General features: G+C 43.9%; 1 protein-coding gene across 2 annotated transcripts; it reads left to right on the plus strand.

Annotated features, from left to right (window-relative positions):
• The first annotated feature begins 1472 nt into the window (after positions 1 to 1472).
• LOC109706144 lies at positions 1473 to 5755 on the plus strand. Of its 2 annotated transcripts, XR_002215090.1 has the most exons (5): positions 1473 to 1888; positions 2147 to 2247; positions 3042 to 3429; positions 5167 to 5514; positions 5606 to 5755. XR_002215090.1 is itself a non-coding variant. In XM_020226946.1 (2 exons), exons 1-2 carry the CDS (start codon positions 1570 to 1572, stop codon positions 2206 to 2208), a joined length of 381 nt encoding a protein of 126 aa, XP_020082535.1. In that variant the 5' UTR covers positions 1490 to 1569; the 3' UTR covers positions 2209 to 2495. The 2 variants fall into 2 exon arrangements, 1 of the variants encoding a protein (XP_020082535.1); XM_020226946.1 differs by lacking the exons at positions 3042 to 3429; positions 5167 to 5514; positions 5606 to 5755 and having other exon boundaries at positions 1490 to 1888; positions 2147 to 2495.
• Positions 5756 to 16613: the final 10858 nt, after the last annotated feature.

Consider the following 16613-nt stretch of genomic DNA (forward strand, 5'->3'; position numbering starts at 1 on the left):
TATAACAATAGTTATCAAGCAAGCATCAAGATGGCGCCCTTCGAAGCACTTTATGGACGGAAGTGTAGATCACCACTTTATTGGAGTGAAGTTGGCGAGAGATTGGCTTTAGGCCTTGATGTGCTCCAGGAAGCTGAGGACAAGGTCCGAATTGCTCGGGAGCGCCTTTTGACGGCACAGAGTAGATAGAGGAGCTACGCCGATCGACGGCGGCGAGACTTGGAGTTCCAAGTTGGAGACCATGTATTTTGAAGGTCTCGCCGATTAGAGGGGTCAGGAGATTCGGGATTCGGGGTAAGTTGAGCCCTTGTTTCATTAGACCGTATGAGATCTTAGAGCGGGTAGGTCCGGTAGCGTATCGACTTGCTCTACCACCGAACCTATCGGGCGTGCACAACGTCTTTCATGTATCCGTCCTTCGGAAGTACGTTGTCACGCCCCAGGACCGGCGGAGGCCCTCCCGGTAGCGCGCCCAGACCCGCCATATGCCTACACATATAAGGCGTCTGCAACAAAGCGGAAGAATAAGATAAGAGATGAACTACATCTAGAGATATCAGAGCAGGTATACATCTAGAATCTATAATAGATAAAACATAACTAAACAATAAAAGTAAAGCATAACGTTATACAGTATCCATCTCAAAAGTACAAAAAGGGGTGGTCTCTACAAATGGTACAAATCTCTCAACCTCTCCAAAAAGAAACAAAAGAGAGGTGGATCACCTATCCAATAATCCCTTGCTAGCTAGCACGAGGCGATTCCTTTCCCGTGATCCTGAGCCTCTCCCGGAGTGGAAGGCTCTGAAAGAAAACATAAAACAGGGGGCGTGAGAACTATAATTTATAGTTCCCAGTGGGCAATTACTGACCTTAGCAAAACGCACCACTAGGCCCAAGTGGTGCGTATGCAACTATCAACATAGCATAGTTCTCATAATGCTACATGCATACATTTTCCAAAGCAACTACCAACTTAGCATAATTCTCATAATATTAACATGCACATACAATTCACATATCATTCAAGTCTAATGCCTCTCTATGACATTACTTTGCTAGACTCATTCATAGCTCAAGCCCGATGTCGCATTACGACATTAGCTCCCTAACTCATAAGTTATTCAAGTCCAAAGCCACTTTATGGCCTAATGTATTCTCTTATGTCCAAATGAGATTTATGTCCAAGGCATATTCACTACAACAAATAGAGCTTCTTCCGATAGTTTTTTTACCAGCAATTAGGCTAACTGTCGCTAAAAGTATATTATACCAGCATTTTTTATTTTTATTGCAGCAGTTAGTAAACCGCTGGTATATATGATTATAATTCTCAATTTTATAAACAATATTAGACCAATGGCATTATATTTTATTAACTTTTTTCATCAATTGGGCCATGGGCCAACCTTGAGCAATAAACACTTTCCACATTAGCTCTCCCTATATTTCAAATAACCTCTCTCTCTCTCTCTCTCTCTCTCTCTCTCCCCTCGATCTCCATCTCTGAGCTCTTCACCACATGGCGTCGTCTTCTAGAAGACGACGTCTCCTGCGGGAGAGCTCACCATGGGCGCCGCCCGCCTCTCGCAGGAGCTCGTCTCCGAGATGGCGAAGAAGTCGCGGGAGATCGCGGCGGAGGCGACGAAGAAGGCCGATCTCCTCTACTCTGAGGCCCTCCGCGCCGCAGGGCAGATCAAAACCCTAGCTTCTGATATCCCCATCCCCCCGATCCCCCCGATTCCCCCAATCCCGTCCATCTCCGCTGGATCCGGATCCGGATCTCCCGCCGCCGATGACGAGCTCAAGCAGTTCGGGGTCACGGAGGAGCTCAGGGAGTTCGTGAAGGGGATCACGATCAGCACCTTCCGCGATTTTCCCATGGAAGGTTTTGGTTTCAATCGATCTCTTCTCTTTGTTTGATTTTAGGTTCACGATTGGATTCCGGTGGTGTTTGGATCGAAGAAATGGCGTATATAGATTAGTGTCATTTGAAGTTGTTAATTTCATTGTGTTAGTAATGTAGTGAGTTCTCTTGCGTTCCTATTGTTATTGAAGTTGTTAGGAATTTTTTTCCTGTTCCTCGTTGGAATTTGATGTTGTTTGCCCAATTTAATGCGGAGTGTTCTGTTCTTTTCCTGTGTAGATGAACCAGAAATATCTGAGGTTCCTACAGTGTCAAATGTTCGGCAGGATCTTAGCGAATAGCAAGCGAGGCATGCTACTCTTGTTCTCTCAACTGTTAAGGTTAGTCTTATCATCAGCCTTTAGTTGATTTTATCTAGTTTTCTGTTTACTTTGAATAGTGTTTTGCTTAACTTGGTTCCTGAAGCTGATAGACAATATTATGAACTTGATGTTTCTTATGTAAACTAAACATGGTTATATGTAGATATATGTTTATAGGATTTTATTTGATGTTCCTGATCTAAATTAAAATAGTTTACATGAAGTCGAAGTTCTGAATTGCATTAAAAAGCACCACTGATGTAGTGTCATTGACGACACCTTCGTCAAACACCAAGCTATAGAATAAAGGCGCTTCATCCTGATTAAGCACCTATTTTTTCATGTAGACAATTTCAAAATAGAGTCAGAACTTATTTTGTTTGTTCAAGATTGTAATATAGGAGGCTGGGAGTTGAGCTATAGAATGCTTTTAGAAGCACTGGGTGGCTATTCGATCCTCATCTGCACGCACCTGATGGGCTTTGAGATTTATGCACACCCCCAGTGGACAGGAACCTCCATACAACTCACGAAGACACAAATCTTGAAGTGAGCTTATGCATAGATCTCAAAGTTAATTAGAGACACGCAAAAGTGAAAGCACTGGTTCCAATTGCTTCAGAAAATATCTAATATTTTAGAACCTGCAAGGTGCAAACAGAGTCTGTTGCCGAAAAGATTGCCCCAATCACTGCATATGGTAGTTTGATGAAAGATGAGTATTAACAAACAAAGAACAATATGAGGTAGTGCGCACCATCTTCTTCTTTTTTGAGTACAATAATATAAGATTTCATAGATTTCATGTGCAGTTAATTAAAGGGGGTGGTGTGTGATCTTCAAACTTGAAGAAGATTTGAAGTTGTTTGAAGCAGTTGGGTCTTTTGTTGAGAAAAGCCCTAACTATGCAGGCAACAATGACCTTCAAAAGCCCCGGAGGAGGAGTTGGTCAAGTTTCAGTAACTCAACCATCCAATGGAACTCCACTTCCTTGGTGGATTGGAGGAGGATCTCATGCTCTCTATGGGGATTCTCTTTCCCAGTTTAAGTCCTTGAATCTGGAGAACAGTAATAACAGGGAGGATCAAGTTTCGATCATTTCCAAACAAATGAATCAAGCTATGGGACCGATGCTGACACAAGGGTCGGCAGTGGCGGAGAAAGAGGTTAATGGTACTGTTATGTTCTCGATATTTCCAGGTAATATTTCCTCTTCTTATGGCGGTAATCGATATAACTATATGCCTTTTCTACTATTGTTTGAGTCCTTTTTTTACGCTCGTTCTCTATTACCATCCTTGTTGATAAGTCTATGAGAATGGACCAGTAATATTTAGTTTGTGGCCCTGAAATTGAAATAAAAAAGTTATGGCTTTACGACGGTGCTTGTTTCCATGAAATTCTTCTTGAAACTTAAAGTTAGAGAATATGCTGGTTGTGTTAAATGAAAAAGTAGAGAAAAGAAAAAAAATCCCGGATCTATGGTAATGTAATGGGGTTTTTCTTGTGTTCCGATACACAGTACATCAGTCCAAGATCTAACTAAGTAGCTGCTTAAAATGGTTCATGAAACCTTCTTGCTTTGATGCCTTAGATAAATACGTGCTAGACACTACTAGTCCAAGATCTTTGCTGTAACTGAAGCTTTAACTCTGACTGGTCCAGTCAACTTGCTGTTTGATATATACGTGCTAGACACTACTAGTATATGGCATAATTAAACTCAATACAATCACAAAAAATTCACGTATTATATGCGGTACAAACTACTTTACATGCTATACACAACTAGCACATAGCTATAAGTAAGATTAGAAATTATTTAACTATGTGAATCAAACTTTATAACCACATTAAAATGCTCGAACCAACCGATAAACTTAAGCTGATAGATGTGGATATCTTTCATATTATACAAGATTAAGTTTCATATTATGTACTATGAAACTATTCTTCTTAAAGCAAAGGAATTTTCTTTCATCGAAAACACATTATAAGCCATCTCTCTATCTACTTTTGGCATTTTAGTGGTTGCTTAGGCCAATTTATTTTGGCCACCTCACTTGTTTTGATTATGTTATTATGTATCTTTTGATTTTGAAATTTGGACTGCTAATATCTAATATGTTATAATCATCAATTTGCTATCTATTAGGATTTATTAATTAGAAATTTGCTTGAGATTTTTTTTTGAACAAATAAATTTGAGATAATTATTAATATATTATATATTAAGTCGATTGAATGAGGCCTTTTTTTTTGGAATATTTGTAGGGGCTAACACCTATTACATAATTATATTAGAAATTATAAGAGATGCTTACGAAGAAAAGGAGAGAGAGAGAGAGAGGCCACTGAATGAGGCCAATTTTATTTTTTTGATATTAATAGGGTTATCTCCTATTAAGTAATTAAATTTGAAATTGATTTTAATTTAGGGGACACATCATCTACGCAACATATTATAGCATTTTAAATCATCTCTTTCTAAGTTGAGCCAGATTGCTATAATTTGTATAAATCGCACTTTTTTTTAAATAATATCCGTTGTCGACTAAGTATTCAAATCCTCTTAAGTTTAATGTGGAAATAAAATTGGTTAGATCTTCTAAATCCAGGTAATTCTTTCAACTTGATTTGTTCAAATAAACTTACCTTTTGAAGTGTTAGTTTGAGCTAAGTAAGTGTATGATAGTTCTCCACTTTGTATAATACATAGAAAAATAAAGAAAAATATATAATTGAGCATAAGAGCAATTTAATTATAATCAAGCTATCTATTTAGAAACTAAACTCATTTATTTCATTTCACCACCTCAATAGTGAAAAACGTCTAACAGTAGTAGTTTTACAAAATTTGAAGTTAAACTTAAAATAAAAAGTTTCTAATTTTAGCGTCCACCGTAGATTTTTACTACAAAGTGCATGAAACAGCAGAACTATTACAACTGCAGTACAAGTGCTCGGCTCATGGCATATCGAGTTACACAACCTCCACAGCCGTCGGATGCAAATCGAACGTCAACAGCGAGGCCCTCATCTTCCGCCGCCTCTCGGCGGTCCCCGCAGGCTCTGTCGTTGCCGCGGGGACGAAGCCAGGGGCCGCCCGCTGCGGTGCGGTGAGCCACTTGGCCTGCATGTACTTGTGCTTCCGCCACGGGCCCATGTGCATCTTGTTGTCCTTCATAACCATGACAGATGTGCTTGTGCCTATTGGAAGAGATGGAATTATACTTTGCATATCCCAACTCTTAATCTATGGAGTACTGTTGGAAGATTCTTGAGGTATTAGTTCAATAAGTTTTCCTTATTTCTTAATTTATTTTAAGTTAAATATTACCTATATAGAACTTTAAAGAGTGCTTTTTGGTTGCAGTCAAAATTTTCATTCCCTAAAGACCCAAGAGATTCGAGGACGGGCGAAATGATTCAACGCATCACAATGAAAAAACTCAGAGATCTTTGGAGAAACTTTAAGTGTGAGCTGAAATCAAAGTATTTTGATGAATCACTATAGAAAAATGCATCAGGTACTTGTTCTTCACAAGTTACGAATCGTTAATGTGTTATTTTATTAGCTTTTAATCTTTTGAATGAAAGTCTTATATTCTTTTTATTATAGGATGAAAAGATTGCCGAAGATATTATTTTAGAGAGATCAAATGCACCAGGTATTGTCAACTTGTCAATTTGAGATTATAATTTAGTTGATTTGTTTGTGATTGATTCATATTGAGTTGTTAGATTAATAATAATAATAATCAAATTTGTATTGCAGATAATAGTAGAGACGGCAAAGGTGCAAGTGCATTGGAGCAGCAAGGATTTCAAACTATTGAGACTGCCCAACCTCGCAAGCGACGTTGCTTTCGTATGAGTTTTATTAGTTATATTTATTGCTATCTTTGTTTTAATCTATTTTTTATGTTGGTTAGACATAATAATTTTTTTTCACATTGTATAGGAAAAAGCTATGGACAAACTAAGTGTGGAGATGAAAATAATCTAAAATAACCATAAACGGTATGTTATTTAATTTACTACAAGAGTTTTCGATACTTTTATTTTTTGCTATATGTTACTTATGATAGATTTCTTGTTGTAATGAGCTTATGNATAGCCAACCCTATACTTTCGACCTAGCTCATCCTAGTGGCTATACCACTATACTCATCAACCTAGGTTCCAACACTCTAGGTTCTATGTCCATGTCACTTAACCTAGATACACTTGCTAGGTTCTTGTCATCTTTGCCTAGATGTCCACTTCTAGGTTTACTAGTTCGACCTAGGTTTACTAACACTAGGTTCGATGCCACACACCTAGCTTGCTCGACTCTAGATTCACTTATTCAACCTAGGTTCTTTAACACTAGGTTAGATGCCACTCGATCTACCTGACAATCTAGTTATCCAATCAACTCTACTCACACTAGAGTTATTATCTAGTTCATATGCATATACTCCTAGAATATTACTTAATGCCAATTATGCATTCTTACTTGTCATGCTCATTATGCTTTCTACTTAGCATTTTCATCTATGCACTAATGTTACCATGCATTCTTTACTTAGCCTTTACTCTATGCATATTTATTAATGCACCATTTGATCTTGTCTACATGCACATGCATCAACACGAGATTACATTGCTAAGACATAAAGGGCGACCTAGTCGCTTCGGTAAGCACAACCCACCTTTAGTTAGCTTTCCGATTGCTCGTCGACACTTGCAATCGGCCTCCCGCGGCAATCAGCATCCGTTTGGGCCCGATCTCACAGTTGTTCCCCCCGAGCGCGCCGCTTCGCCGTTTCAAGTGCTAGCAATCTTCGCCTTGCTGCTACGGCGCTCGGGACCCGATCTCACGATTTATGGACGTCGCCTCGGCCTTCCAGGCGAAAACGAAGCTCCGAGCGTCCGCTTCTTCGATATCCTCGCAACGGCTCGTCGGATTGCCGAACCGACTTCGCCAACGTGTTTCGTTACCTACCAATTAGGTTTACGAAGGGTCAAATGAGATCAAACTCATCTATTTACAAAAACCCCATTTTGGGTGCCCTAGATGCTATTACTACCAAATCCACCAAATCGATCTATGACTTGGGGAGAATCCATCTAAATAACATGCTAGGGTACCAAAAATACCATTTCTAGAGATCAAAACCCTATATTTAGGGATTTACCATGAGAGGGCTTGGGAGCTTACCTCTCAAAGAGCCCCATGGAGAGAAGAAGATGAAGATGAAGATGAGGAAGAGGATCTCCTCCTTGGTCCTCTTCTTCTTTTCCTTTCCTCTTTTTCTTCTTCTCTTCTCTTTTCTCTTTTCTTTCTTTTCTTCTTCTCCTCCCTTGAACGATCGGAGAGAGGGAGAGAGGCTGAGGGAGNTTGTGATTGATTCATATTGAGTTGTTAGATTAATAATAATAATAATCAAATTTGTATTGCAGATAATAGTAGAGACGGCAAAGGTGCAAGTGCATTGGAGCAGCAAGGATTTCAAACTATTGAGACTGCCCAACCTCGCAAGCGACGTCGCTTTCGTATGAGTTTTATTAGTTATATTTATTGCTATCTTTGTTTTAATCTATTTTTTATGTTGGTTAGACATAATAATTTTTTTTCACATTGTATAGGAAAAAGCTATGGACAAACTAAGTGTGGAGATGAAAATAATCTAAAATAACCATAAACGGTATGTTATTTAATTTACTACAAGAGTTTTCGATACTTTTATTTTTTGCTATATGTTACTTATGATAGATTTCTTGTTGTAATGAGCTTATGTATCTCATATGTTTTAATTTTCTTTGTTTCAGATTGAAGCAACAAGCATGATTTGATGTTCGCATTTGAAGAATGTTTAGCTAGAGCTTTTCACTTTCTTTTTCTTAACTTTCGAACATTTGGGGTTCAAATAAATTTCTATTGCATTGATTTCTATTAGAATATAAAAACTTATTTTGTTGCATTTTATCACTACTCTAGATCATTGTTTATTGTTGTTTCAAGAATGATTGTATCATCTTATTGCAATTTAGTAATATGATTCTATTTTGTTCCGGATACTACAGATTGTAGGTTTTACAATTAATATCAAATGAAAAAAATAAGTTTTTATATTCTAATAGAAATCAATACAATAGAAAATTTATTTGAACCCCAAAGGTTCGNCGATGGTTAGTAAAAGTGCTGGGAAAAGGTTATACCAGCAAGGATATTGTAGCGGTCACCTGCACTTTTACCAGCAGTTTTAGAACTGCTGGAGCAAACATTACCAGCAGTTTTCGTATTCTTTACCGGCAGTTTTGGCTGCTGGTATAGGCCTTTTTTTTTGTAGTGATTACATTTGTTATGTCTACTATATGGAGCATGATTTCAAGTCCCAATTAGAATGCTAAACCCATGCATAAGTCTCACATGCAAGCTCTCTACTACATAGAGGTCCGAAAATACATTGTATATAACATAAGCATTTCAAGGATTCTAAAATTCACAAATAATGCATCTTTCATGAAAATACGTGATTTTNGGTTTACGAAGGGTTAAATGAGATCAAACTCATCTATTTACAAAAACCCCATTTTGGGTGCCCTAGATGCTATTACTACCAAATCCACCAAATCGATCTATGACTTGGGGAGAATCCATCTAAATAACATGCTAGGGTACCAAAAATACCATTTCTAGAGATCAAAACCCTATATTTAGGGATTTACCATGAGAGGGCTTGGGAGCTTACCTCTCAAAGAGCCCTATGGAGAGAAGAAGATGAAGATGAAGATGAGGAAGAGGATCTCCTCCTTGGTCCTCTTCTTCTTTTCCTTTCCTCTTTTTCTTCTTCTCTTCTCTTTTCTCTTTTCTTTCTTTTCTTCTTCTCCTCCCTTGAACGATCGGAGAGAGGGAGAGAGGCTGAGGGAGAGAGAGAGAGAGAGAGAGAGAGAGAGACCCCTCTAATACCCTCTCATATTGTAACAAAATCACCAAAGGTCCCTCAACTTTTCACCTCTTACACAGCCCTCACTGGGCATTCTGCGCGCTGAGGGACTGGTCTCCCCGACCTGGGACCGGTCCCCGGGGCCTCCCCCCGCAGGCACGCGTTCGGGAACCGGTCTTTCCTTGAGGGACCGGTCCCCCGGAGACCGGTCTGCCCACCAGAGACCGGTCCCCGAGAGCTCATCTCGCGGGACTTAGCCAATTTTTGGCTTTTCTCGCGGGCATCACAGGCTGAGACCGGTCCCTCTGCTGCCAGGGACCGGTTGCATCAGCAACCCCGCATGCCTCTGCTGATGGGACAGGTCTCCCCAGCTAGAGACCGGTCCCCGAGAGCAAATCTGCCAAAGATGCAGATTTTGCGTCTTTGCTCTCGCGGACTCCATTCCAATGCACTTCTTGGGTTTCGTGCATCCTTAGCTTTTCCAAAGCTTACCAACTCGACCATTAGTCAATTCTGGACAAGGTGCAACTCTCGGATTTCGAGAATTCACATTGTTACATTCTACCCTCCTTAAAAAGAGTTTCGTCCTCGAAACTCACTCACTTCAAACCCAATTCATTCCTCGATTCACTTTTCGAGTACTCAAGGGTTCCAATGCACTTTCGCACTTCGGAGCGGCCTTTCTCTCATCGGAATCATCCGACGGCCCACTACGAGCGATGTGAGACCAGATTCACTCACAACTACCACTTGTAGCATCGAAAGTGCATTACAATTCTACGAACCTCAGTGGCAGTGTGAGTCGACATTCCTGACTCACGCACCAACAACACCGGCCACTTGGCTAAAGAAGGACCTATTCCTTCGAACATTACAATCCTTCGAGATCAGGACTACCCTTCGCCTCTGTGGTGTGGATTTAGCAAGATCGCATCAACTCGATGAACGATCCACCACCACAACTCTATGTGCACGGGTAGACCCTCTCGGCTTACTCAAGTACTCATCAGGTGGCACTTCACCATTTTGGCTATTTGGGAGCTTGATACCACCTTATCATCCTATCGATACCATCTCCTTCTCAACTTCTAACTTGGGGAACACACTCCGATCCAATTACCGACATTGTCTAAAAGCAATATCGCTGGTGCATTTCCCAATCGCGAGTGTCCCAAATCAATCGAGCCTTTGCTTTATCCCGAGATGGCATACTCTCACACGTCCCAGATCTCAATCCTTTTGAGAGCATCATCCTCAATTCCTTTTCTCACGTGGCTGTCCATTATCCAAGTGTCTCCTAGAGACCACCTTACTCTCTCTTAATTCCTTGACATTGTAGGCCACAATTATCACCACGCGAACTCTCCGTTCGCGGATCTAAGCCCAACTCACTTATGGAGTTTCCGGCTACACCAGTCATTGGTTTCCTCAGGTAGACCCAAAAGGTCACCAATCCCACGTAGGCTAGTCGCCTAACTCGTCTCAACAACGCCTAGCGTCTCTCGCTCGCAAGCGCAGACCCAATCAACATTCTCGGGCGACATTCTCGTTGGAGAACTCGCACACACTCCAAACAGGAGCAACCAAGACTCCAAACCACGTCAAGTCTACGGGCTGGGTCACCACACGCTTGGTGTGTTCTCGATCTCATGATCCAACGCGCGGCATTCCACGCACTCGGGTCTAAGCTCGGACTACCGTCCTGACCAAAACTCTCCGCCCTACCTATAGGTATCGGGCCGCTGTCTCTCATAGTTGACTGCGCCTGCCCAATGGGCCCAGGCTCCACAGTCCACAAATGGTCCAGGCACGGGTCGTCCCCAAGCACTACCCGCCGTCGTCGTCCTACACGACATGCTCTATAGAGCTACCAACTCTATCGGCTCCTAGGCACCTAGTGCGAGCCATCAGCCCTCACGAGTGATCCATGGCCCGCTTCACACTTAGCCCTGCTGAAGTGCTACTGCCAATTCACTCGACCGGCTGAATCAAAACCGCATTCCATAAGTATCTATACTCGAGTGCTCTACGCCTCTACAGCGTCTCACACGAAGTCTAGCATCAGGCAACTTAGCCTATGTGCACTGGCCACACGAGTAACAACTCGTCCTCCTCAATTTGAGGTACTACTAGGCCCACAGGCCAAGCTCGGCGCTAATCGACCAATTTCGCGACAGTGGTTCATCACCCTGTTCGATCTACCGAATCCGCATCCGACATACTCTTGGAGTACTCGGGTGTCCCCAAACATCAAGGCTCAACTCTCACAATCTCTAATCTATTGCATCGAGAGTTCTTTCACCACTCAATTTCCATTGCGAGCCTCGACTCCTATCCAAAGTCACCACTAGCCATTTGCTAGCATCATTGGCTCTCTACCTGCTCCAGCAGGCGCTATACTCTCTCATCCTGCAAGCATGCGCGGGTACCTACCTACCCGACCACTTGGTCCCTACTATACAATGTAATAATAGTAGCAACTGACCAATAACAAATGCATGCTATGCAACAACTTAAGATCACACGAAAGCATACGATTGATCAATTAACTCCTACCTGCCACGACGTCGTCGGCAACGGCAGGCCCCGCAACTCGGGTCGCTTATTCATGGCCACTTAGCGCTCTCCACGAACCCTCTGGTTGCCACGTCCTCAATGGCTGTTCCCGCGACCATGCCGCAGGCGGCACACCTGCCTGCTGTCACGGAGAGGAATAAGCCGTCGCCAGTGTCAAGGCCCGGCTATTACCCTGCGGACACTCGTCCCGCACATGGCCCGGCAGCCCACACTTAAAGCACCTGCCCTCTCGCTGCTCACATTGCTGTGGAAAATGAGAGCCCCCACAAATCATACATCTCGCCGAGGACCGAATGTGATACGTCCCCGGAGCTCTAGATCGAGAGCTCTGTTGGGAACTTGACTGACCATCAGGTCCACTCACTGGCCGTCCTTTCCCTTTTTCCTTGTAATGCTCCTCGCGCTTCTTCCGCAGGAATGCATTGCCTTGTTCAATCCATAAGGCCCGATCCAAGACTTCAGCGAAAGTCTGCAACTTAAGCACCAGCACTGCCTAGTACAAGTTTGGCCGAAGTCCACGCACAAAGCTGTCGGCCTTGTCCTTGTCATCCCGCACCACGTTCGGGACACAATGCACGATACGGGAAAATTCCCGCTCGTATTGCCTGACCGTGCGACTTCCTTGCCGCAACTTAAGAAACCTCTCCTGAAGTTTCCGCTTCTCACTATCGGGAAAATACGCAGAAAATATCATTCCCCGGAACTCTTCCCATGTCATAGGAGGGAGACTAGGCGGTCGATCTCGCTTGACGCCTTTCCACCATACCTTCGCCGACTATTTCAGATAGTGCACGGCTAGGTTTACCTTGTCTCGCTCCAATGTGTACAGATCCTCGAAGAGGGTTTCCATGGCATCAATCCACATCTCGACGACCCACGGATCTGCATCTTCACCGTCAAAGGGGGGCGGATCAAATTTCTTGAAAGTCATGAGGGCAGCCAAAGCTCGCTCCCTTTCCGCCGCTACCTCTGGACTAACAGAAGTCGGGTCGCCCGACCCCGACGGAAACATCTCCACCGCAACTCCCGGCCGTCCATGACGAGCCACAACTGGTGCAGCCACCAGCTGATCTAGCGTCTCTTAGAGTCGTTTCATTCGCTCCTCTTGGCGCATGGCGGCCTCCTGCTGCCGCTGCACCATATCAGCCTGTTGCCTCACCACCCCCACGAGTGAGGCCAACTGATCACGAAGTTCTGAGTCTCCGCTCGCGTCGGTTTGCTCAGGGACATCACTTGTCCCTTCCCGCGCCGATCTGGACGAAGATCGCCTACGCGGTGCCATCGTTTCTTGAAACAGGACAACTCAATTAGCTCTCGACCAACCTGGGTCGAACACGAGACCACTAACACGGCTCAAGAGCCAATCAGGCAAAAGTCAAACAAGGACGTCTATTCTCGTCATTCGGCTTTATGTTGTGCGCGCCCAACATAAACACACTTTGTCGAGAATAAACCATACCTTGAGTCTGCCTCTAATATCCGTCTTAGAGGTTATGACACAACCCAATCCATTACCCTTTCGCCACGATCACAAGTCCTCGTCTCTCACGAGCCTTACTCTCCTATGGTTTTACTATCCTAGGGTCTCCTAGGTCCAACTAAACCATTTTCCATTCTCTAATTTATGCTCTGATACCACTTTATCTGTCACGCCCCGCGACCAACCGCCAATTTGGACCGGGTCGCGGCGCCGACGACAAACCGCCGAACGAACCGGGGTTTCCCCTGTACGCGGACAGAGTCTCCCCCGTACGTTCTAGGAGTCGCAATCCAAACAATCAACGAATGTTCCAACTAGGAACGGATATCAATCCAGATTGCATAAGGAAGTACCAAATACATAACTACTTGCTATTACAAGCATTCATTCACTTAGTACATCTCAGTTTCGGTTTACATTTTACTTCCAAATTACAATCACTTTAATACATCATTTAATTTACAATTCTTATACATTTAGAATTCTTTGCCTTCTATTCCCCTAAGCTAGACTGCCTCAGGGTACTGCTACCTCGGTCTCTGTGGTAGGGCGCTATCTACTGAACTACCCCCTCGCCTCGCGCCACCGCGCTGCACACGAACAACCTGAAAACACCCCAAAACCACGTGAGGTGAGAACTAACTCCATGGTTCCCAGTGGGTACGGCCACCCAAGGAAAAAGCTCGACCGATAGGTCCGAGGAGGCACTGCAACATGTTAGTTCAACAATATACAACAGATATATATATTCAATTGAAATACATACCATGCCTCACAATATGCGATATGAGAATCATGCAACTCTATGCATCATCTAGTAGATCGTTTGATTCAACACTTTACTTAGCTACTCTTANGTGAGAACTAGAGAGAAAGAGAGAAAAAGAGAAAAGAAACTTGCTCTCCAAGTCTCTCTCTCGGGTTGGGCACAAATGAGAAAAAAGAGTGCAAGTCCACCTATATATACTCCCAAAATACTATTCACATCAGATTGTAGCTCAGGTACAGATATTTTTCGTCTGCCCTTCTGAACGTCCGATTGAGCTCAAATTTGGCAGTCATGCTCGGTCTAACTTTACTTAAAGAAATTTTAATCTTTCAGTTTCGACCCCGTTTGGCAACCGAAAGCTGTACCGAACTGTAATCTTTATCAGATAACTGTCGGATTTTATTTTTCACCTTCCGGGTGTCAGAATGACATGAAACCTTAAATATAGCCTCATAAAAATAATTCTGACATATTCCCAGATTTTCAGAATTTTCTGACACTGTGCATTTTCTGCTAAAATAACAGCCTCGATTCACACAGAAAATTCAAAATCTTCTGTTCTCGCTTCGATTTCCGCATAAGTCGTTCCCGACTTATATTTTTCTTCTGTAAGTCCAATAAAAATAGTATCTCACACTATTTTTATTTAATTTTATCCTTATTTTAAAATTCGGTATGCTATATTCTCCACCCCTTAAAAGAGTTTCATCCTCGAAACTTCAATCACACCTCAACTCGACCTATCGAGTCATTGAGAACATTAGCATACTTCTCCCAAGAGAACACACTGCGATTCGATCTCCGGCATTGCTTAGAAGCAATATCGCAGCTGCATTGCTCCCTCGTGAGTGCTCTAATTCTACATGGACTTTAGCTCTGCCGTGAGATGGCACACCTGATCAACAGATCATCCTACAAGCGTCGAAAAAGTTCAACGCCAACAAAATCATCGGGTTGGGTCACCACACACTCGGTGTATCCTCGATCTCACGATCCAACACGTGGCATTCCACGCTCCAAAGTCAAAGCTCGGACTACCGTCTTGACCAAACTCTGCCCTACCCGTAGGTACCGGGTCGCTGTCACACACAGCTGACTGCGCCTGCCCAAAGGGCCCAGGCTCCATAGTCCACAAACGGTCCAGGCACGATCGTCTCCAAGCACCATCCGGCGAACAGTCGATCACGGGATGCAACTAATGCAATCATCGTGAGATTCACAAGGCATAGGAAAACATGCCACCCACAACCCGCAAATCAACCGCCTAGCTCAAGAGAACTGAAAGTCATCGCAAACAGCGAGCTCGGACATCCTCGGTACACAACCTTCTCTTGTCCAAAATAGGGCAACAGGGTAGACTCTCTAATGTCCAAGGAGTGGTCGGAGAAACACGCGTCTCGTAAGCAACAGATCTAATAGGATGCCATGCAACTCGGCAAACAGCCAATCGAAGGATGCAAACGATGCAACGATAACCAACAATGCACAATTCGGATGTCACAAAAACAACTGATACCTGTAGTCACAAACTCGGCTGCTGCCGCCTCCGCGGTCTGAGCGACGTACATGCGCCCACTCGTGGCCTGACGAAATCCCTCGCTCAGACGCTGGATGGGTAGCCGCCCAGGCTGGTACGGTGTCGACGTAGTCCCTTGGCTAGCGGCTGGTAGAGCCGGTGCCGATGCAGTCGACGGTGCTAGTGACGAACCTCTCGGGCACTCAGCCCGAACGTGGCCCTCCTGACCACACCGGAAGCACCTGCCCGCCCGCTGCGAATACTGCGGTGGGAAATGAGGACCACCGCAAATCACACACGGGGAAGGCCGGCGACGGTCAGAACCTCCTCGCTGCGCCGCTGAGTCGTGTCCATGCTGCTGGCTCCTAGGGTGCTTCGGCGGTCTCCTAGAGTGCGTCTGGCTCGCACCCTCAGCCGCAGGCCTCTTGGCCTTTCCCTTATCCTTGGCCTCTCGCCGCTCCTGTACCGCTGCCGCGCCGCTCTCCACGATGAGTGCGCGATCTACTACCTCCCGGTAGGTTTGGAGGTTAGAGGATTGCATGAACCGGAAAATCAACGGTCGCAACCCTTGCTCGAAAATGTGGGCCTGCATCTCCCTAGAGGCTGCCGTGTCACGCCCCGGGACCCGGCAAAGGCCCTGCCCGGTGCGTGCCCAGACCCGCCATATGCCTGCACATATAAGGCGTCTACAACAAAGTGATATGAAAGATAAAATAAACAATAACTAACGATATCAGAGCAAGCATGCAGCTAAGTTCTATCAACAAGCGGAAATAGAAAGGAAAGAGAAAGAGACTAAACCACTAGAACATAAAGAAACTAATACATCATAAGTCTCCAGATACAAAAGTAGGGTGGTCTCTATAACAAGGTACAAAACTCTCACAACCTCTCCAACGCAAAACAAAAGAGAGGTAGACCACCTAACGCCAAATCCCTCGGTAGTTAGCTCGAGGCGAAACCTTTCCCGCGATCCCGAGTCCCTCCCGAAGTGGAAGGCTCTGAAAGAAAACATAAAACAGGGGGCATGAGAACTATAATTTATAGTTCCCAGTGGGCAATTACTGACCTGCACCAACTGCACCACTAGGCCCAAAAGAGAGCAGA

Source organism: Ananas comosus, unplaced genomic scaffold (genome assembly GCF_001540865.1).
Source record: "Ananas comosus cultivar F153 unplaced genomic scaffold, ASM154086v1, whole genome shotgun sequence".
NCBI classification, from domain to species: Eukaryota; Viridiplantae; Streptophyta; class Magnoliopsida; order Poales; family Bromeliaceae; genus Ananas; species Ananas comosus.

Coding starts and splice junctions, on each gene's coding strand:
- LOC109706144 (XM_020226946.1), top strand. CDS start 1,570: ATGGGCGCCGCCCGCCTCTCGCAGGAGCTCGTCTCCGAGATGGCGAAG. Junction 1,889..2,146: donor CCGCGATTTTCCCATGGAAG/GTTTTGGTTTCA, acceptor TTTCCTGTGTAG/ATGAACCAGAAATATCTGAG.